A 21986-nucleotide genomic window follows, 5' to 3' on the forward strand; every position below is an offset into this window, starting at 1 on the left:
GGTCTGGAGCTTGGAGCTGAGCCATCCAGACGTCAGTCTGCATAAATCACATAGAAACCCTTTCCTGCTTCAAAACCACAAAATCATGGATTCAATTATTTGGCATTTACCACAAAGCTTTACTTTAATTGTTCAAGTCAATACAGGGTGTTGCAAAAGAATGTACACATACTTTTAACCATTATTAATTCCAATGGGTTAAATCGGAAAAGAAAGAAACATCAACTGAGATATTTAAGCTGTTAAAGTATGTATACATTTTGGGGGGACACCCTGTATACTTGGTGTCTTAGGGATATTTTTTTCTAAACTGGCTCATGCTTTCCTAAAAGGGACAGTGCTGATACCTTCCTGCCCTTTATCCTCGTTAGAATCATTTTAAGTGGGATGGGAAGATAATGGCCAATAATATGAGTAGTTGGTTATATGCTGCTGTGCTGAAGGAATAATATGTATGTCTAGTATATTTTCCTCAAAAAATAAAGGGTTTAGCAGTAACATGTTACATTAAAATTCACCTAATCCAAGCCACTCATTTTATGTTGGATTCTTCCCCTGATTGTGTTTATACCTATATGTCTTTATACCTATAACTAGAGGCCCAATGCATGAAATTCATGCAAGAGTAGGCCTTCCTTCCCCCGACTGCCGCACTGGCTTCCCTCTGGCACCCGGGACCCAGGCTTTCCTTGCAGCCCAGGCTTCGTCCAGAAGGTCATCTGGTCTAATTAGCATATTACGCTTTCATTATTATAGGTTACATGTAGTAATTTGGCACTTGAACTAACTTGGGGAAAAAGACCGCTTAAGTACATAGGCAGCTTTTCATACCTCAGTGTAAGTCCAGCTCCCCGGATGCTGTGCATATTTCCACTGAATGATGTATTTTATCCCAGAGATGTTGGCAGACTTCCATCGTAATGTCACACTTTGGTTCCCAATGGAAGAAGCAAAGGGCGCAGTGGGGAGGTCTACATTTTCTGGGGGCGGGGGGGGAAGCAAGATTTCATTCACCATGCACCAACATTCCCACCAACAATGTGCAGGATTCCAGTTTCTCCACATCCTCTTAAACACTTTTACTTTTCCGGGTAGAAGGGTCCAGAGTATTATACATACAAGTAAATGTATATTTCATAGCTAAAAAAAGACATTTGTTTCAAAGTTGTGGCAATGTATATGGAAAAAGAGGTAAAGTAGTTTATTCTAAAATATCAAGACAGGCCGAAACAGGTTTCGCTCAGTGGATAGAGCGTCGGCCTGCGGACTGAAAGGTCCCAGGTTCGATTTCGGTCAAGGGCATGTACCTTGGTTGCGGGCACATCCCCAGTGGGAGATGTGCAGGAGGCAGCTGATCGATATTTCTCTCTCATCGATGTTTCTAACTCTCTATTCCTCTCCCTTCCTCTCTGTAAAAAATCAATAAAATATATTTTTAAAAAAATAAAAATAAAATATCAAGACAGGAGTGAACAAAATGAGAAAGAGAAGCTAAACTGAACTATATACTACTTTTAACACAGTGCACAGCCCAAAGGCTCTGGAATGAGATAACTGGGTTACAATTCAAATTACATCCCTCTCCAGCTATACAGCCCCAAGTAACCCCAAGCAGGTATTTATACTTGTGCTTCATTTTTCTCATCTGTAAATGAGGCCAATGATAATACTTATATCTCTGAGGAAAAAAGAAAAAGCTGATACCTATAAATTACTTAGAACAAAACCCGACTTATAAATGCCTAATAAATGATAGCTATTCACATTTCAATATATTATTAGTTACTATCATTCCTGCCATGTAGAAAAGGGGCATGGAGGGTATCTCATATAGAATAAGATAGCAGACCAACAGGTAACTGGATCACGTGTTCAAGACAAACAAGGTGTTAGGTGCCTAGGTAATAAAATTTGTTGTAACAAACTAAAGATATGGTTGTAAGCACAAATGCCTTTATTTAGACTGGATACATCTTATCTGTCAGTGGTACAGACACTGGTCCAAAGCCAGTGAGAAATTTAAAATAAAGCACTAATTATACTGGAATTCTAACCAAATTGTATAATTAAGTGGGTAGTATAATTTCAGAATATTAAAATAGGATGTAAATCAGTTTTCCAAACTTCCTCAGTTCTGAAATCTTTAATTTCTCAGTAGTTTTTTTAGGATTCTCTGGACCAAAAGAATTATCTAACAGTTCCATTTATTATTATAACATAAGTATGCATGCTCTATCAACTTAATAGATTTGAAAAAAAAATAGCACATACATTTAAAGACAAAATAATATATGTGTTTCATCCTTAAAATAATTGCTAACTAATGGGATCTGTGTGCTTTGGGGGGGCTGTACAATGTCTCTAATATTGATATCAGATTGGGTGCCCCCATCTCATTTCCTGTCCCATGTTGAGTTTCTCATGGTACTTATTTTTTATCACAGCAATAACCAAAACAGCCCAACATCACAAAGATATGATATCAATGATAGGAATGTAGTGCTATCCATTGTTTATAGCATAAATTACCTCCAGCTAGTAGTTCTGCTGTAGGCAGTTAGACAGACGTGAGCAGAGCAAGGATGATGGGCCAGGTACAGAAGATCACGGGGTGGAAAGCCTAGCGGTGATCAATCAATTGTAGGGTGGGGCCTTGCCCCCAGGGTGACTTTTCCTCCCCTTGCATATCACTGGCTGTGAGATTTGGACTTCCTGACCTTTCCTCCCTAGAGGTAACATCTAGGGCCTAGATTCTAGGCCTCAGTTGTATTTCGGCTCCAGACCCATATAAGCAATAAGACCAGCCAGGGCTGACATCAGGACCAGCTTCTATACATCATATAAATGTCCTAGAGTCCTATAGGGAGCCATGCTTCTGGCAGGTGCTTTATTGAATAACTGCTAGCTGAATCTGAACATTAAATTTAACAATTCCTATACTCTCAGTTCATTAGAACAGTGGCATTTCCTGACATCAAGTCGGCTCCTTCACATTTCTCTCACTCGTTGATAGGAGTGATTGCATCTACTGAACGAGGGCAAAACCAGGTTCTAAACATCACTCATGTGCTATGTTCCCCTCTTTTGCTCTGAAAGAAGAGTCGCACTGAATCTCTATCAAATGGCTTTCACATTTGAAATTATTGAATTATAGGTAGCTAGACAGATCTGAGTGAGCTATAGACATGAAGCATAGGTTCCTAGACTGGGGGGGATAATTTTCAGTAATAGCTGCGTGTGTCCACTCACCTAGGACTTCCTCTTCATAGGCACCTTCAGAACTGCTGCAGCCGACCTCACAGGACTCCCGCTGTGGGAGACAGGTAGCACGCCAGTCAGGGCAGCCTCGCTACTGCTTTGGCTGATAAGCTTCTACTTCATTTTGAAATCTCAGTGCCTGATAAATAAGTACACCTATCCACCAATGATTGCAATTATAATAAAGTTCTCATTTGCCAGTGGGATCAGAACAGCACCTTTCGAACTTTTTTGATCATGTCCCAGATTTCAAAATACATGTAATGAAAGAACTTGGTGCACAAATACATTCTTAAAACAGTATTTACTCCCGCGCCCCCCCCCCCCCCCCCCGCTTTTTAACAGTTTTATTGAGATCTATTTCATGTATCCTAAAATTTACCCATCTAAAGCACACAGCTCAGTAATTTTCAGTATATTCACAGAATTGTGCAATCATCATTACAATCTAATTTTAGAACAGTTTTCTCCCCAAAAAAATCCCATACCTGTGATGCAATCTCTATTCTATTCTATGCTATTCTATTCTATTCTATTCTATTCTATGCTAATCCATTTCATTTGCTTATCAGGTCTCTATTCATTAAATTGATTTCATGACCCTTTCATGGGTCACACCACACAGTTTGAAAAAAACACTGAGCTCCACAATGCAATTATATTTGCCATCTCAGTCAAAGATTTGGTGAGCTAATAACCTAAACTCTAGCCTAAAATTATACCTATTTATTTCCATGCCTTCCTTGAAAAATTAAAAACTGACTATAATCTTTATAGTAAGTGAACATTTTAACGGAGGTCTTAATACCAACATTAAATTTTAAGTTCTACCAAAAATGTAATGATGATTAATATATTATCTCAATAATCAAAACCAGAGTAAACATTTTGATGACTGAGACACATATTTCCTGGAACAGATGTATTAACATTAGCTATGAAGAAAAAAACAAAATTTGGAGAAAAGACACACATTGTAAAACTACAACACAATCATGATCAATCTTCCTAGTTTCATTCAACTTATAATGCCTAGGAAAACGTGCTATTGTTTCTCATGATAATAGTGGAAACCATGGTATGATGCATTTGCCCTAAAAATCCCAGGTAGAGGGCTGTGATTTGCAAATACTAGTTGTCCAGTGTTTGATCTGTGTGCTCAGAGGAAGCAGAGCCTGATAAGCCCAGGTTTGCTTAGTTAAGGATTAATTTAAACACCTCAGGTTGGGCTCCAGATTATTTAACTTAAGGGTTAAATATATTTTTCACATCTTTCATGTTTCAGTAAAATACATTCAATACATTTATTATCTGTAGAGAATAAATATACCAAGTGGCAGCAAAATGAGATGAAATAATGTTTATTTGGAAATATAGCTAGTACTGACTATTGGAAATATAGTGGGCCTAGTTCTCCTAAATTTTTTTCAGGGGAAAATATGTAACAAAATTCTGATCTATCTAGGCACTTAAATGTTTTGTTTTATTTACTTTTTATGAAGCTTGTATATTTTCCAGTTTTATTGAGACATAATTGACATATAACATTGTGTACATTTAAGGTATTCAATATTTGATATGTTTATATATTGCAATATGATGATCACCATAACATTACCACCATCTTGTCACATAATTACCATTTATTTTTTAAATCAATTTTTAAATATATTTTTATTATTTCAGAGAGGAAGGGAGAAGGAGAGAAATATAGAAACATCAGTGATGAGAGAGAGAATCACCAATCGGCTGCCTTCTGCATGCCCTCTACTGGGGATCGAACCCGCAGCCCGGGCATGTGCCCTTGACTGGAATCAAACCTGGGACCCTTCAGTCTGCAAGCTGATGCTCTGTCCCCTGAGCCAAACCATTCAGGGCAAGATCAATTTTTAAAAGTAACATTTAAGTTCTCTCTCTCTCTCTCTCTCTCTCTCTCTCTCCCTCTCTCTCATCTCTCATCCCTGTTCTACCCCCCATCCCTCCACCCCACCCCCACCCCCGATCTAAATAATTTTGGACTTCAAATGAAATTACCCAGTGTTTCTCAAGCTTGAGTTGCCTAGAGAGAATCTAAAAGTTGTTAAATTTAAGGAATTCACAGACTCTAAGCTAAAAGCCTTTGTATATTCCAGGCTACTGAGCTGCCATTCCCACTGCAGAAGCCAAGTTCACACTTCGCAGGGGCTGCGTCAGCCTGCTGTCTGTTCCCCCATCCACACTCCCATTTCTACCCTAGCAGTGAGGCCACCATTATCACCATCCCCTGGCTCCCGCCTGGCATGCGTGCTGCTAGTGCTTTTTCTTGCCCTGAAACACAAGGAGGACACACCCCTCACCCCTCAGGGGTGCCCCTCGGTCAGCTGCTCCATAAGAATTGTGGCTTCATTTTCTAAAAATTCAGGTTCTGTACACCCAAAGAAGAAGGAAAGGCCAGTGTGGGGAAGCACAGAGGGCAAGGGAGAGGGGACCAGATGAGACAGGGGAGTCAGCAAATGTTGACATGATTTTTCTCAAACAACAATAAGAAACCATAAAAAGATTTTAAGAAACAGTATAATCTGTGTTTTAAATGATCAGGAATAAGCCATCTTACTTGCGGACATCATTTTCCAAGTTTACTTTTGCTAAGCTTTCACTTCCAAGACTATTTCCTCCAAGGAACATGTGCAAAAATTCCAAGCTCCCTAGGTTAAAGCATGAATGGTTGCAGAGCTTGAGTTCCTACAGGGGGATCAGCTACATTTAAAATATATGTCTATCTCTATCACTATCTATAGAGCATGTACTACTATTCAGTTCTACATTAAAGTATAATATTTTGAGGTGTAACATAGCAAGGTATAAACAGAAATGAGTAGAATTAGATGTTAGAACACTGAGAGAAAATATTTATATTCTCTAAGTAGCATAATGAGTCAGGGAGCTATCACATCAGTGGGCTGCTTCAATGCCTGACACTTGAACTCTCTCTGACTTCCTACACACAATCCTCCTGGGACTGTTGTTGTTGTTGTTGGGAGTTTTTTAATTGGTTTGTTTTGGTTTGTTGTTGGTTTTGGGGTGTGGGGTTTTTTGTTTGTTTGGCTAATTTTGCTTTTATCGCACTAAAGGGTCCTAAGGCAGTGTTTTGTTTTGTTTTTCAAGCAGGAAAAACTTGTCTACTTACGTATGTGGCAACTCCCTAAGCTCCTGTGTCTTATCGCTTCTTAGCTAACCCCACCACCATTCACTCCCAAGGAAAAAATCACTCAAGTACAGAGTAATCACAGACTATTGAGAAATTATTCCAATTAAAAAATTTTTTTATTTGTATTATCTACTAAATGGGGGACTTTTCCATTTTACTAATGGGTGATCATTTGTACTCCTTCCTCAGGCAAGATAAGTTAGTTCTGTCCTCTGGTTTTTAAGGACATTTTAAAACAACGCAACATAGATTTTAAACTGAGAAATAATGTAGTCATAAGTACCTATTATCAAATGATCTAAAATGAACTCTGAAGAACAGGTTTGATTCAAGAAGATTGAGGAAGACAAGCTCAAAGTCCTAAGTTCCTTCTGAAGGAGCAGAGAAAATCAGGTGCTGGGAGGAGCTGTCGGAGAGGGGCCTGGCCTGGGAAGGGAGGGGAGACCTGGGCAGCAGAGTCAGCACAAGGTCCCTCATTAGAAGAGCAAGAAAAAACACACACGCTGTGCTTCAAAATGCTGCCCAAGGAGTTTGTCGAATAAGGGGAAAAATTGCAAGTGAAGTATTCTTTTTTGAATGCATTGTATTTAATGATAGAGCATATGCTTTATGGGGAAGACAATAAGATCAGCAGAAATAAGGTCATCCTGACGTCTGCTCCTGCCTCTCTCCCTGCCACCCTTGCCCGCCCAGGCTTCAGGAACTAGAACCCTTCCAACCAGAGCAGCATATGTGGATAAATGTATGTGTGTATACACATATATTAACTTTTTATACATTGCGTATGCATACAGATATATAAAACACAGCAAATATTTGTGTCATCATGGAATTCCACAGCCATCTTTATGCCCAGCATCATAGCACACCCAAGAATGTCTCTGTGCACTGAGAATGACTCAGGTTTCTTCGTTCTTATTTTACCAGCTTTTCCACAAGAGATAAAGACATGGAGTTGGATGACATCCTTTCTATAAAAATTGCCAACTTACCTCACAAACAGTTGCATAGGTGTCATTCTGCGTGGGGGGAAAAAAAAAAGAAAAAAAAAAAAAGAAAAACTACTTAAAATCTTTAAAGCTGTAGATAATTTTAATGATACTTAGCTCTACATTTCTCCCAAATTAACTTCTTATCCCGCCATTGGCAAACAACCAATAACAAAATAAAAAATAAATAAAATAAAGTTTAAAAAATTAAACAAATAAAAAACAGTAAAAAGCAAGGGAGCCCAGAGCAGGGCCCAGACAGGCCACTGAAGGAAGAGCTGTAAAACTTATATTTGCATCACTGGGAAAATGCTGTAAAAAGCATGATGTCTGCCAGGAAGCCCCAGTCAAGTAAGGGGGGATCTGTGATGGACCAGGTTAGAGAATGAAGGGATGTTGGCAGATGCCCAGGGAAGACAGAACCTGTAGTGAAAACTACCAATAGCTCGAGCTAAGAAAGGCCAGCAGGTCCATCTGCCCAGACGGGCCATGCTAGCGTCCACTCTGCTTCTGGACTGTTTTCTGACGACAAATGGTACTTTCCCTTCATTCACTCATCCAGTGTGTGTCTGAGCACCTGCTATCTGCCCTTCACTGTGCTCAGTGCAGGAGACACAGTGTGAACAAGATAGAGAGCGTCCTACCCTGATGGGCTTACATGTAGGACAAAGCACGTGACTAGACAAATAATGCTTAAAATTGCAATTGTTTGAAGTGCTGCCAAGGAGAGGTACCTGTGTTTTTAGAGTATATAATAGTTCCCAGGTCCAGATCCCACCTGCCCCACCTTTTGGTAACTTCCGTTCTATGAAGCACATGGTCATAAACATGAGAACGGGCGTGAGTAACTGCTATGACAAAGATCTGCGAGGACATACTATACAGGAACAGCTATGGGGACTATAGAAGAGACCAATGTCCTTGTTTAAATCCCAATGCTACCATTTGAGTAATTAATAGAAAATGGTATTACCCAACGTTACCTCGACCTTACTGATTTAATCTCTGACCTGAACAACCTGCAATGCAGCCCACTTTTTTTCTTTTTTTTGTTTTTTGGTATAGCAAAGGTGGAAATTTATTGAAGAATAGATACAGACTCCCACGTGGGGAGAGGGAAGAGTCCCACAGAATGAACTCCCACATAGGGAGAGGGAAAGGGTCCCACAGAATTGACTCCCATGTAGGGAGGGGGGAAAGGGTCCCACTGAGTTCTTTTTCCCCATGGCTTACAAAGGCTGCAGGTCCTGTGTCCTGATATCCCCTCTGATTGGTCAATATTCCCCTTCGAATTGGTTACTATAGTGATTCCTAAGGCCCTCCTCCCTCATAGTCCTCCCATTCCTCTGGGATTTCTTCTTTTCCATCTGAATGAAGGGCTTCCTTCTCTTTATTTTGTAAATATAGACCTTTCCTGGCTACTTCCAGTTTCCTTGTCCCATGTAAATGCAACTGTTGCTGCTCCCTTGTCTTACGGAGAGGTAACTGCACCTGGCTTCCAGCCCACTTTTAAATTACACAATTTTTATTCATGAGATTAATGACCGTGTTTCAGGCACTATCCTTAGGAGGGAGATTCGATTAGTATCCTATTTTAATGATGAGGAAAGTATAGTACCAAGGAGTTAAGTACCTTAACAAAGTCACACATTAAGTGGCAAAACTGAGATAAATGAAAAATAAGGTATTGGGGGATGTATTTCCTACCCAAAGAGAAATGAACCTAGGTGCTCGTGACCTCTGGATTAGATTACTGCCATGTTCCCTGCAGAGCCACTTTGGACATGACCGAGGGCCCTCCTATCCAGAGACGGGTCTGGAGCCACCAGCATGGCCTTACCTGGGGAGCTTGTTATCAGCACAGAATCTCAGGTCCTCCCAGACCCACTGAGTCAGAATCTGCATTTCAACAAGATTCCCGTGAAGTGTATATTGACATTTGAGAAGTGCAGGACCTGGAATTTAACAAGTACCTAACATCCTACCAGAAGGCCTTTGTAGGAGGCATCCATTGGGCATCCCCGGGGTGTCATGGTTTGTGTTAACCTCCCATGGTCTCCAGTTGGGTTAGTAATGGTAATCTCACTCTCCCCATTACTATGTATCACTCAGGCTGCCATGCTTTCCCTTTAGGGTCAAGCCAACTAAGTGAAAGCCAACGGAAACTCAAATGGGAGTCCTCTTAGACAACATTTCTCCTAAGGGGAACATTAATGTCAAAACAGAAACATAGTTAACACTTACACACTTGAAAGCACACTTTTCCTGATCTGCAGAGTTCCAAAAATGACATCCTTGGATGCACTGCAAGAGACAAGAAGAGACAACGGTGACTGAACAAGAGGGATTTTTTTGTCATCTGAAAATGCAACAATGTTTTAGAAATAGAAATCTACCGAGGATCTGTGACCTCAAAAGAATTAGGACCTTTGGGTTGATAAGCAGAGCTGTCCTGTCTACAGACAGCAGGGCGGTGTGGTTCACTGAAAGTTGGCAAGGGTGCTGAATGGAGTTCAGTCTGGAATGGGCAGGGCAAGAACCCAGAGAGCAGCCAAACTTCAGGCAGCACACTGTCCACTGGGTGGCTGGCAGCAGGTAAAGTCTAGGTCAGCATGACATTGAACAGATCGTGGCTCCATCGGGTGGCCTCACGTGACAAGCCAGACTCAAGCTGGCGTTCAAGCAGAGGGCAGCACATCAAACCTTGACTAGGTGGACAGTTTGAGAAGTCTACTGCCCACTGGCCAGCTTTCGCCCCACAGCTGCCCTGAAAACCTTCTCCCAAAGCTGCCTGGGCCTCCTATGGGACAGATATGGCCCATTTCTCCTAACTGTGCTTGATCTGCCTGTGCCTGTGCTTGTATAGACATTTCTTCCACAGACCACAGGGACATCTGGGTCCCCTCTTTCCTCTCAGTTCCTTCTTTACTTCTCTTTTTCCCTCTCCCCACACATTTTGATTTTGTATTCTATCTTCAACTTTCTCTCTTCTCATGCTTCAAGTTCTCCACAGGTGAGCTCATGCACTACTTCAGCTTTGAGAGATTGTATGTCTCTAGGAATTTATCCATTTCTTCCAGATCATCCAATTTGTTGGCATATAGTTGTTCATAATATTTCCTCATAATCTTTTGTATTTCTGTGGTGTCAGTTGTTACTTCTCCTTTATTTCTGATTTTATTTATTTGGATCCGCTCTCTTCTTTTCTTGATGAGCCTGGTTTAGGCTTATCGATCTTATTTATTTTTTCCAAGAACCAGCTCTTGGTTTCACTGATCTTTTATATTATTTATTTAGATTCTATTTTGTTTATTTTTGCTCTGATCTTTATTATTTCCTTTCTTCTACTCCCTTTGGGCTTTGTTGTTCTTTTTCTAGTTCCATTAAATAGAAGGTTAGATTGTTTATTTGAGATTTCCCTTGTTTCTTGAGGTAGGCCTGGAATGCTCTCAGTTTCCCTCTTAAAACTGCTTTAGCTGTGCCCCATAGATTTTGGGTTGTTGTGATCTCATTTTTATTTGTGTCACTGTTGCCTAGCACAGTGCCTAGTTCATACTTATGCTTTGAATCATTTAAACATTTGTTGAATAAATGGGCACAGGTGCAGGAAAGTAATAAAACCATAAATGTAATTGTTAGAAGAAACATTGGAGACTACCTAATCCAACCCTCTCAGATAACACATAATAAAAGTAAGTCTCAGAAATATTAAATAATTTGCCTCAAACCATGCAAATATATAGAATCAAAATAACGGACTTGGATTGGTCTTGTGTTCTTTCCACTTCAACACTGTCCCTGACTTCATCTGTGAATATTCTATCATTCACTTATAACTATATTTTTTATTGTCATTCCTCCAGCAGGGACAAAGAAATGAGATTTTACTTAGGACACACCTTATTGTAATAAAACCTGACCATTGCCCCCTTTTCTGTAATCATTGCTAACACTGTACAGTTCTTAACAATAGAAGCAATTACTCACTGGTTCACTCAGATTATACGGCGTACCGCTGTCCAGATGCCTGCCCTGAAATGAAGAAGGAGGTAATAAACACCAGCTCCCAATCTTGTGTGCGGTAATAACTACCACACCTTGTTTAAAAACGCTTCCTGGAATAGTGCTGCCTCCCTTCTCAGTGTTTTCTAACCGGAAAACAAGGAGCCAAATGTCTTAAAGTCATTAAATTAGTCATGAAATCAGACAAAATCCCAGTGCAAATTATAAGATACTAGAGGCCCGGTGCACAAAAATTTGTGCACTCGGGGGGGGGGGGGGTCCCCTAGCCCGGCCTGTGCCCTCTCGCAGTCTGGGACCCCTCGGGAGATAATGACCTGCTGGCTTAGGCCTGCTCCCAGGTGGCAGAGGGCAGGCCCAATCCCTAAGTGCAGCCCCTGGTCAGGCTCAGAGCAGGGCCGATTGGGGAGTTGGGGCACCACCCCGTCATGCACAGAGCAGAGCGGATCGGGAGGTTGCAATGCCACCCTCAGTCACTTTCAGGGTAGACTGATTGGGGGGTTGGGGCATCGCCCCCTGTCACACTCAAGGCAGGGTCGATGGGGAGGTTGCAGCGCCACTCCCTGTCACGCACAGAGCAGGGTCGATCAGGGGGTTGGGGCGCTGCCCCCTGTCACTCACAGAGCAGGGCCCATCAGGGGGTTGAGGAGCTCCCCCCTGTTACTCACAGAGTAGGGCCGATAGGGGAGCTGGGGCACCGCCTCCTGTCACACACAGAGCAGGGAAGATCAGGGGGTTGGGGCGCTGCACCTTGTCACACTCAGGGCAGGGCCAATGGGGAGGTTATGGCTCTACCCTGTCACACACAGAGCAAGGCCCGTGGAGGGGGGTTGGGGCGCCACCCTCTATTACCCACAGAGCAGGGCCGATCAGGGGGTTGGGGCACCGCCACTGTCACACTCAGGGCAGGGCCGATGGAGAGGTTATGGCTCTACCCTGTCACACACAGAGCAGGGCCCGTGGGGGCAGGGGGTTGGGGCACCGCACCCTGTCAAACACAGAGCTGCAGGGCAATCAGGGGATTGGGGAGCTCACCCCTATCAGGCACAGAGCAGGGCCCGTGGGGGGGGGGGGGGCGGTGTTGAGGCGCCGCACCCTGTCACACACAGAGCAGGGCCGATCAGGGGGTTGGTGCGCTGCACCCTGTCACACACAGAGTTGCAGGGCAATCGGGGGATTGGGGAGCTCCCCCCTATCAGGCACAGAGCAGGGCTGATCAGGGGGTTTGGGCGCTGCCCCCTGTCACACTGATCCCGGTGCCAGGAGGCCTCGCTGCTCCGCTGATCCCAGTGCCGGGAGGCATATTACCCTTTTACTATATAGGATAGAGGCCTGGTGCACGGGTGGGGGCCGGCTGGTTTGCCCTGAAGGGTGTCCTGGATCAGGGTGGGGGTCCCCACTGGGGTGCCTGGCCAGGCTGGCTGAGGGGCTGAGGGCTGTTTTCCCGCTGGCAGTTGACTAAAAGCTCCCAACCGCTCCTTGTTGTTGTTTTTTGTTTGTTTGTTTTTGTTTTTTTTTTATTCTGGGCCAGCTTTAGCTCTGAGGCCTCGCTGCTGAAAACATGGATACAATGTTGCGGTCCGGGGCTGATTGAAAGCCGGTTTTGTTTAGCTTCTTATTTGCAACATAGTAATAGTTGCTTAGAGTTGCAGTTGAGAGGCCGGCAAGTGAGGCGGGGAACGAATGTTGGAGTCTGCAGTTCCTGGAGGAAGCAAGCCTCCCTGCTCGCTTCAGTGCATGGCTGCCGGCCGCCATCTTGGCTGACAGTTAATTTGCATAAGGATACGCTGATTAGCCAATGGGAAGGGTAGCGGTCGTACGCCAATTACCATGTTTCTCTTTTATTAGTGTAGATAATGTCCAAGAATTCTTCAGAAATGGTAAAGGTGGGATGGGGGTGTGGCTATAGGAGGGGTTAGGGACAGTGGAGAGAGTCTCGCACAATATTAAACAAGCCTGTGACATTAGTCAATTAACCAAGTCAAAAGACTCTGGATAAAACATGAATTATGTTCAGATTTTTCTTTTTTTTTTTAAAGCAGTCTTATTAAGAGCAGAGAAAAATACAAATTCAGAATTTTACATAGAGTAAGACATCAGATTGCTCTGTTTATTCCTAACACGTTCAGAAATTTTAAGAACTTTTTTGTGCTGGGGGAAAATAAAAGAAATGGGAACTAAGGGGAGGAAGTCTCTAAACTGCTCTTTCTCTTCCTGTTCCTTATTTGAATGGAGTCCTTCATAGACAGAAGGACTCACAAAGGATGGCAATCCTGAGCCTATGATAATCACATATGTGTTTGGATAACATTATGTAGATATGACCTAATTGTCAACCTGCCCCACTGATTGACTTAGAATTATGAGCAAAGGAAAACTAAGTGAATTTTTCCAGTTGGTACAGCTCAGAACCTCCCCTTAAAAGTTGCTGAATTTGAACCACTGAATTGGAGAAGTGATTAACCCAGCAAGGCGCACACCTTCTGTTCTTGCCTTCAGTGGTTCTCAACCTTCTGGCCCTTTAAATACAGTTCCTCATGTTGTGACCCAACCATAAAATTATTTTCGTTGCTACTTCATAACTGTAATGTTGCTACTGTTATGAATCGTAATGTAAATATCTGATATGTAGGATGGTCCTAGGCGACCCCTGTGAAAGGGTCGTTTGACTGCCAAAGGGGTCGCGACCCACAGGTTGAGAACCACTGCTTAGTTCCTCCTGCCCCACTCATCTACTTAAAACACTCAATCCCAGTGCTGGGTCTCAAGTCCTCTTAACCCAACACCTACTTCTTGGCACAAGATTTTGTTCCTGCCCACCTCAGCCGGAACTAATTTCATTTACTTCCTGTCCTAATAAATGAAACAGCAGAATGACCTGCATTGTAATCCCACTGCTCCCAATGTGATATTTTGAAAGTTAACCTGTGCTGTCTAAACTCAGTATTCTCATCTGAGACAAAAGTAAAATAATATTTAATTCATGAAGTTCAGGGGGATTTGATTAAATAATGCATTATTATAGTACAGTGCCAGACACTTAGAAATCTATTAATATTAGGTGCAAAATTGCTATAAATAGACTTTTGCAGACATTTCTTTGGTTACTTATGCAATAGTCTCTTCAGATAATTTTCTTGATGTTCAGGGTTAAAAGTATATTTTTCCTTTTAATTTTGATATATATTAACCCATGTTTTCTAGAAATCTGTCAATTTGCATCCTAACCACAGTGTATGAAAGTGCCAATTTATCTAAACTTTGCCAACAAAATATTTTTATCTTTGCCAAACTGATAGAAGAAAAGTTGGTAATTCATTTTTATTATATATTTCTATGTTTTCTGTGAAGCTAAACTTCAAATGTTTTTTAGCCATTTATAATTCTTTTTTTAAAGTAGGTATTCATGTTTTAAATTATTTTAAATGCTTTATATATAAGGGTTGATAAAATTTTGTTTATCACATATAACACTTTTTCCATTTTTCAACTTTGCTCTTACTATATTCTGTTTACTGTCATATAGTTTAAGTTTTTAAGCAGTCAAATTTATTAATAATTTCTTTAGGGATTCTAGATTTTGAATCAGGCTTCTTAAGACATTCCCATTCCACAATTATAAAAATATTTGCTCCTAGTTTATTTTAATATTTTATGGAGTATAGTCTTATTTTATTTTTGTTATTTGTCTGTATTTAAATCACATCTTTTAAAAAGTACCTCCTGGAATTTATTTGAATCTTCTTTGGCAACAAAAGATTTATAACAGAATTGAGATTATGGTACAGAGATTTCCCATATAACCCCTGCCCTCACACAGGCACAGGCTCGCCCATTATCAACATCGCTCACCAAATACTACATTTTTACTAAGGATGAACTGACATTGACAAATCATAATTATCCAAAGTCCATAGTTTATGTTAGGATTCACTCTTGGTGTTGTACACTCTATGGGATTAGACAAATGTATAATGACATATATCCATTGTTATAATATCATACAGAGCATTTGCCCTGCTCTAACAATCCTCTATGCTCTGCTTATTCATTGTCTCCCTCCTGATTCCCTCAAACTCCATTGCTATGAACCATTGATCTTTTCATTGTCTCCATAGTTTTATGTTTTCTAGAATGTCACAGAGTTGAAATGAGATAGTACGGAGCCTTTTCCGGTTTGCTTCTTTCACTTAGTTATGTGTATTTAAATCCCTCCATGTGCTTTTTATGGCTTGATAGTTTATTTCTTTTTTGCTCTGAATAATATTCTATTGTCTGGATGTGCCACAATTTATTTATTCATTCACCTACTAAAGAAGGGAGTTATTCTTTATTCTAAATTGATAGCCCCACTTGGACTTGAATCGTTATCTTTATCATATTCCATACTTCCTTATGTACATGGTCTTATTTCTGAACTGTGTTCTGTTTTACTGGCCTGTCTACTCCTTTACCAATCCAAACTGGGGTAATTTCTGGATATTTTATGGAATTTTTGGATTATGGTTTCATTACATTATCTTGTTATAAAGTTACATATTACACACAAGAAAACCAGTAATGTTTATACTTTTTAAACAGGACAACCTTCTGAACTCTATTGCTTCAAGTCTTTTATTGAACTGAATTGATACTTCTAACAGAGCACTCTTTATTCTAACTTGATAGAACACTAGTTCCACAGTCGGTTACTTAAAAAAAAAGGTTTTGTTGCCAAAGAAGATGAAAAAATTATAATTCAACAAAGCCACTCATATGCTATTGTGCCCTATGGATATACAAAAAGAGAGTATGGGAAAAGCAGTTCCATAATTATTTTATCATAAATCTCATGTTCATAAAGGTTCTCACAATTCTAGTGTTCTGAAGAATATTATAGCCCTAGCTGGTTTGGCTCAGTGGATAGAGCGTTGGCCTGCAGACTAAAGGGTCCGGGGATGGATTCGGTCAAGGGCACATGACCTGGTTGCAGGCTTCATCTCCAGCAGGGGGCGTGCAGGAAACAACCAATCAATGATTCTCCCTCATCATTGATAGTTCTATCTCTTTCTCCTTTTCCCTTCCTCTCTGAAATCAATAAAAATATTTTTAAAAATAATATTACGTTGTATTCTCTGCAGCATGTGGCATATATCATTCAAAAATGTTAAGTCGGTTGCTGTAAAATGCCCATGCTCAAGCCTGGAACTATGGTTTATGGTTTGTGCATTTTTGGACAGCAATTTTGAACATTCCTTTGTATAATACTCTTTTGTTTCTTTCTTTTTTTAAAAAAAAAAAAAAGCAAAGATGCTTCAGTATCACGAACTACCCAGTAAAATCAAAGATGACCTTCCCAGCAAATGCCCAGACTAAAAAGGATGACAGAGAAAAAAATTCAAACGATATAATACACTCGAGCACTTTACACATCCTTTCCCCTGACCCTGGCTGTGTTCATTGTCCATTCACCCCGCTCTGTCCCTCCAGCCCTGCGTGGGAGGCCCAGACGGAGACCTTCAGTACAGCCACTAGGCAGGTTGGCAGACCGTGTCTCTCGCAGCCGCCACCACCGCAGCTGCGCCTTTCTCTGTAGGTGGTGAACGGAAGGCAACTCAGCAAAGGAACAAGCTGTCTGCCCCTACTGCCAAACCCTGAAACCAAAGAGCCCACACAGAAGACGCTAAAACTAAACGTAACTAAAATAATCAAATACGTGAAACAGACACTAATGGAAACAACCAGCATCGGTTTTGATAGTAGCGACATGAACAGATTATGGCAAAACAATCATATGATGGGCTATTCTAAATACATTAAAGATCCTGTTTCCATGAAAACTTCAGGGCATAGAGGAAAAGTCATATGTACCATTAAGTGGAAAAGCTGAGTGCACAACTGTGTGTAAAACTATATTCACATTTGGGGGGGAAAACACTGAGAGAAAATACAATCAGAGGTTAATAGTGGTGGAATTGTAAGGTTCTTTCCTTTACTCTTCTCTATTTTCTATCTTATACATGTTTTACAATGAGTATGTATTCTTGTTAAAAGCAGAGAAAAAGTTTTAACTTTTCAATAAAGAAAACATTTAATTGTCCCAGTTTTCCACTTTTAAGTTTGAATTACAACTTTAAAAACCTAAAGCATACACTTCTACATGAATGGCAATGAAGTCTTCAGCGAAGGTTTATGTAAAATACCAAACTTTTTTTAAAAAGTTCGAGTATCCATAATAATATTCACAATAGTTTAAATTCAACCAAAAAGAGAGTAACACAAATCAATTTCTTTAACACAAATCATTTTCTTCCCTAATCTACCCTTGACTTCTATCTCTAATGCTTTAGGATGAGCATTGTATTTTATTTGGTATTTTCATTATATTTCAAAGTGTGACTCTAACTAGTGTCACATGTAAACTACCATGGTATTTCCTTTGTCTTTAGATGAGTGTATCTTTCCCTGGCTAGAATGCATTTGGTTTTTAAAGTGAATTCAGTGACTGTTTTAAGTACAACTAAAGCATAACACCTAAAAAGATATGAAATAATATATATAGGAGGAATGATACCCAGAAATGAGAAGAACACATTCATTTAAAAAAAAAACACCTCATTACTGAAAAATTACAAATGCACAGAAAGCAATAAGGACTATACAAACAATTCTTGCTTTTAAAATAAAATGTTGTTCGATATGGCCCTGCAGCTGCTGCCTCGGTCATCCACCTCCCCATACAATCATCCAGCCCAATATAAACAGCACTGATGTTTACAGCTGGACGGCATTGCCCTGGGTCCAAACCTACTGCGTGCTTCCAGACAAATATAAATGATTTTGTAATAAATGAGTTTTCAAATTATAATTTTTTTAAAGCATGCACAATTGATTGCATTTAATCCTCCTTTACTCAAATCCCAGTCCTCCCAAAAATCTATGAACAGATAAATAAAATAGGCCTGCCCTACCTTCTGTAATCATAAAGGGTCCTAACTTACTTTGAAAAAACAATAATCCTCATGAGAAAACTTCTTATAAAGTGAAAATAATTCAAACCTTTATAACAAGCTGAATTCTATGTTTTAGTTCCCACAAAGACCAATAGCAAGACCGGTAAAACTTACCAGGTTAGTTACACATGACTTTAGGCAGCTGTTTAAAACTGCACACTGACCCACAGAAATCCATAGGCAGCCAAGAGTCACGAAATTGACAAGTTTCAGGATAAGCCAGTAACTGTTCTTCATCACTTCACCAGTCCAGTGGCGGGACTTTAGATGCGCGTTCCAATTTTCTCCATTTCGCTATGTGAATTCGTCGGGTTTCATCACTTCAGTTGAAGGAGAGGCTGGTGGACTTTTTTTTTTTTTTTTTTTTTTAATAATATACTTACACCTTTTAGTTTAGACCTTTGAATCCTAGATAGCTTGTCATATGCCCATAACAGCTATTTCATCACTTAGCTTTGTTTTACTCCCATAAAGAAAATCACCCACTGACTAAAGGTTAGGAGCGCGCTTGGCATGGCAAGCAAACAAATGAAGTGGGAAGCAGGTGATTCGTGCACAGTCCCAAGCCCGGACGCTTCCCCGGATCACCCACCACTTCGCCTTCCTGAGGCCGGTTCGGCTCTGCAGGAAACTGGGTTTTGACCACCTAGACTTTAGCCAACAGTAGCACTAGTATAATAAAAAAATTATAAGAAAAATAGAAGCGCCTAAGTCAAACGATGAGGCAGAGAGGAAAAACAGAACCCTTTGAAACCAAGAGCATATTTTAAAATGAAAAAGCAAACAAAGATGAAATTAATAGACAAATACTCTGAGCGTGAGGTAAAGGCAAGGAGGTTTGGTAGAGCGCTTTCAGGAGTTCACTACATATTAACTAAAATGCTGCCTTATCAGGTCTAGTGAGACAGAGAGCTGGAACTAGCCATCGCAGAGACCTAAGATATGTACAAGTGTAACTGTCTTCAAAAGGAAATATTGTAAAAATTTCAATTAGCCCAGCATCAAGATAAAGTTAAGCTGAAGTTTAAACAAAGAATTTGAAATCTGCAAAGTACAGCAGTGAGTCATTCAGGGCAGCTACTTTTTAGACTGCTGAGGGTTAACTCTTTAAGGTCAGATGTTTTTGTGTTGCTGGTCTTTCTCTCATGACAATCTACAGTATCAAATAAAGTTCCTTGTCTTCTTAAATAAAGGATAATAATATACTTAACCTTCCCTTAATGGCATGAGATTCTCATTGTAAGCAACACATGCATAAGGTTTTGTTTTGAGCTGAACATCTTTTAGGAAATGTTGACAAAACTGATGTACATTGTAAAGATGAATGGTACTGACTCCAAAATTGACCCCTGAAACTTGTTTTCTTGAAAAACATTTTCCACCGTCTACCTGCTTCCCGCCCCCCCTCCCTGCATTTTAAAGAATGTAAATTTAAAAATAGACAACCATTCGATTTCTTGGTCAGAGGAATATGGTCCTCTTTCTCCAAAATACACTTTTAAATCAGAGAAGGGTCTACCTTGCCTAAGGGATTTTCTCACCCCAACAACATTTATCTTCTTCACTGCATTGCCAGTGCCTTTTCCCTGATGAGCACAAATAATATTTGTAACTTTTACTTCACTAAGAAGATGGACCACTAAGTATTTCCAGGAAGACCTTAGTTCATTTTTTTTTATCAAGTTCCTTCCAAACTCAAGATTTTGTGCTTATTCTCATTTTTGGAATTTAACCAACACATAGATTTGCACTAGTGAGAAATGGAGTGTGTTCAAAGATATTTGTTGCAGAATGACTTACATTTGCAAAAGATGGGAAACAGACTAAGAGCCCAATAATATAATACTGGATCAATTAATTCACATATCTTCTCCAGGTGATTTCTCCACGTGGGCTTATTTGGACTTCTCCATAGTCCGATGTTCTCCAAGCAATTGAACTGTTCACATGGTAGCTTGGATCTTTGGTGACAGTACTCCAGTGTTAAGCTGCATTGTCTTTTATGATTCAGTTTTAGAAATCACAGTTATTTTTGCTGCATTTCCTTAATTACCACAGAGTCACAAAACTGCCCAAATTCAAGGAGAGAGGAATTAGACTCTACCTCTTTTGTTATTGTTGTTGATGATGATGATGATAATTTCAGAGAGGAAGGGAGAGGGAGAGAGAGATAGAAACATCAATGATGAGAGAGAATCATTGATCAGCTGCCTCCTGCACACCCCACACTGGGGATTGAGCACACAACCTAGGCATGTGCCCTGACCTGGAATCAAACCATGACCTCCCGGTTCATAGGTCAATGCTCAACCACTGAGCCATGCTGGCTGGGCAAAAGCATATTAGTTTATTACAGTATTTAGACTGTGATTTCACAGCAAAAAAATAAATGCATTTCATAGCACCTTCCTTGTCTGCCTCCTCTGACCCCTTGCACCCATAGCCCCCAACTTCTCACAAGTGAACTAATGCACCCACACTCCCTATCTGGTCTCTTAATCCTACCACTGCTCAGAATTTAAGGCACCTCATTTCATAGGTGAAGACCGCACTGAGTCAACTTTGCTGGATTTCTCACTTTAACCTTGTGACTCACTTCCATTTATTGAGCTTCTGCCCGGAGTGTGGGGTTCCGTAAACTTCTGCTAGACATCTCTCCAAGTTTCTATCTTTACAAATAATCTGTTCCTTGACACCTGGCTCCTGTGCCCTAGCTGGTGGCTGAATTTTTGCAGTCAGATCCACTAGTCTCCAGGGCGAATACTGGCACCCTGCTGGCACCCTACGGTTTGCCCATAGTTCTAGAGTGACCTACCTCTACTCTTCCAGGCACCTTCTATACTCCTGTTCCTAACAAAAGCATTGCTTTCTATTTGTTAAATCTCCTAAGTATTTGCATTTTGGAGCCTTTTAAATGTAATTGTAGATTAAAAGTCACTGTCTTCATGGAAGATATTTCCAGACATTGAGGCCAGATACTGGATAACCATGTAAGCATTTGACGTGAAGTTAGCCCTGAAGTGAAAAGTGCTTCAGTAATAAAGTTAAGAGGTTTTCAAAAGCAAAGTCAGGCTCCTGAACCTTTCCCCTTTCTCCCAGCCCTCAGATATCAAGGAACCAGAGTCTACAGCAGAGTTTTCACTGTTCTCCTCCCTCAAGAGTGCCCCCAACCTTTGCTGTTCATGCAGTTTCTCCAGCCCCTGGGGCACTGAGGCCCAAGGACCGCACTGCAGAGCACCACCAATGACCTTGCAGATTGCCCCACACTCCACTGCCACCACTGCTTGGGCCAGAATTGCTGCTGTTGCAAACCCTTGCTCCAGGCATGAAATATATGGACACACAAAAACAAAGCCATTGCCCAAGGACAGATAGTGGCCAGAGGACAGGGAAAGCATGAATGGAGCTTGTTCAGACAGGGAACCACAGTTGAGGGAGGCAGAAACTTTTACCATGAAAACCAAGCCCCAGGACTTTTGCCTTTCAATGAAGTCATACACTTTAAGAAATGTGTGATCAGGGAGACAGAAGATGGCAGTG

At 40.8% G+C, this 21986-nt stretch overlaps 1 protein-coding gene across 6 annotated transcripts in view; it reads right to left on the reverse strand.

Annotated features, from left to right (window-relative positions):
- The window catches only part of ROS1 (ROS proto-oncogene 1, receptor tyrosine kinase), a 91841-nt gene extending 72526 nt beyond the window's left edge, over positions 1-19315 (reverse strand). For 5 of the 6 annotated variants that reach the window (XM_070417539.1, XM_070417542.1, XM_070417538.1 and 2 more), the window contains exons 1-6: positions 18561-19315; positions 11422-11466; positions 9679-9738; positions 7438-7464; positions 3250-3310; positions 832-980 (exon numbers count right to left, since the gene is read on the reverse strand). In XM_070417539.1, coding sequence (XP_070273640.1) covers positions 832-980; positions 3250-3310; positions 7438-7464; positions 9679-9738; positions 11422-11466; positions 18561-18683 — 465 coding nt within the window. In that variant the 5' untranslated portion in view covers positions 18684-19315. The remainder of the gene's footprint in view (positions 1-831; positions 981-3249; positions 3311-7437; positions 7465-9678; positions 9739-11421; positions 11467-18560) is intronic. The other variant, XM_070417540.1, reaches the window with a different exon arrangement.
- Positions 19316-21986: the final 2671 nt, after the last annotated feature.

Source organism: Myotis yumanensis, unplaced genomic scaffold (genome assembly GCF_028538775.1).
Source record: "Myotis yumanensis isolate MYYU_CA2020_CCGP unplaced genomic scaffold, mMyoYum1.0.hap1 SCAF_6, whole genome shotgun sequence".
Taxonomy (NCBI): Eukaryota; Metazoa; Chordata; class Mammalia; order Chiroptera; family Vespertilionidae; genus Myotis; species Myotis yumanensis.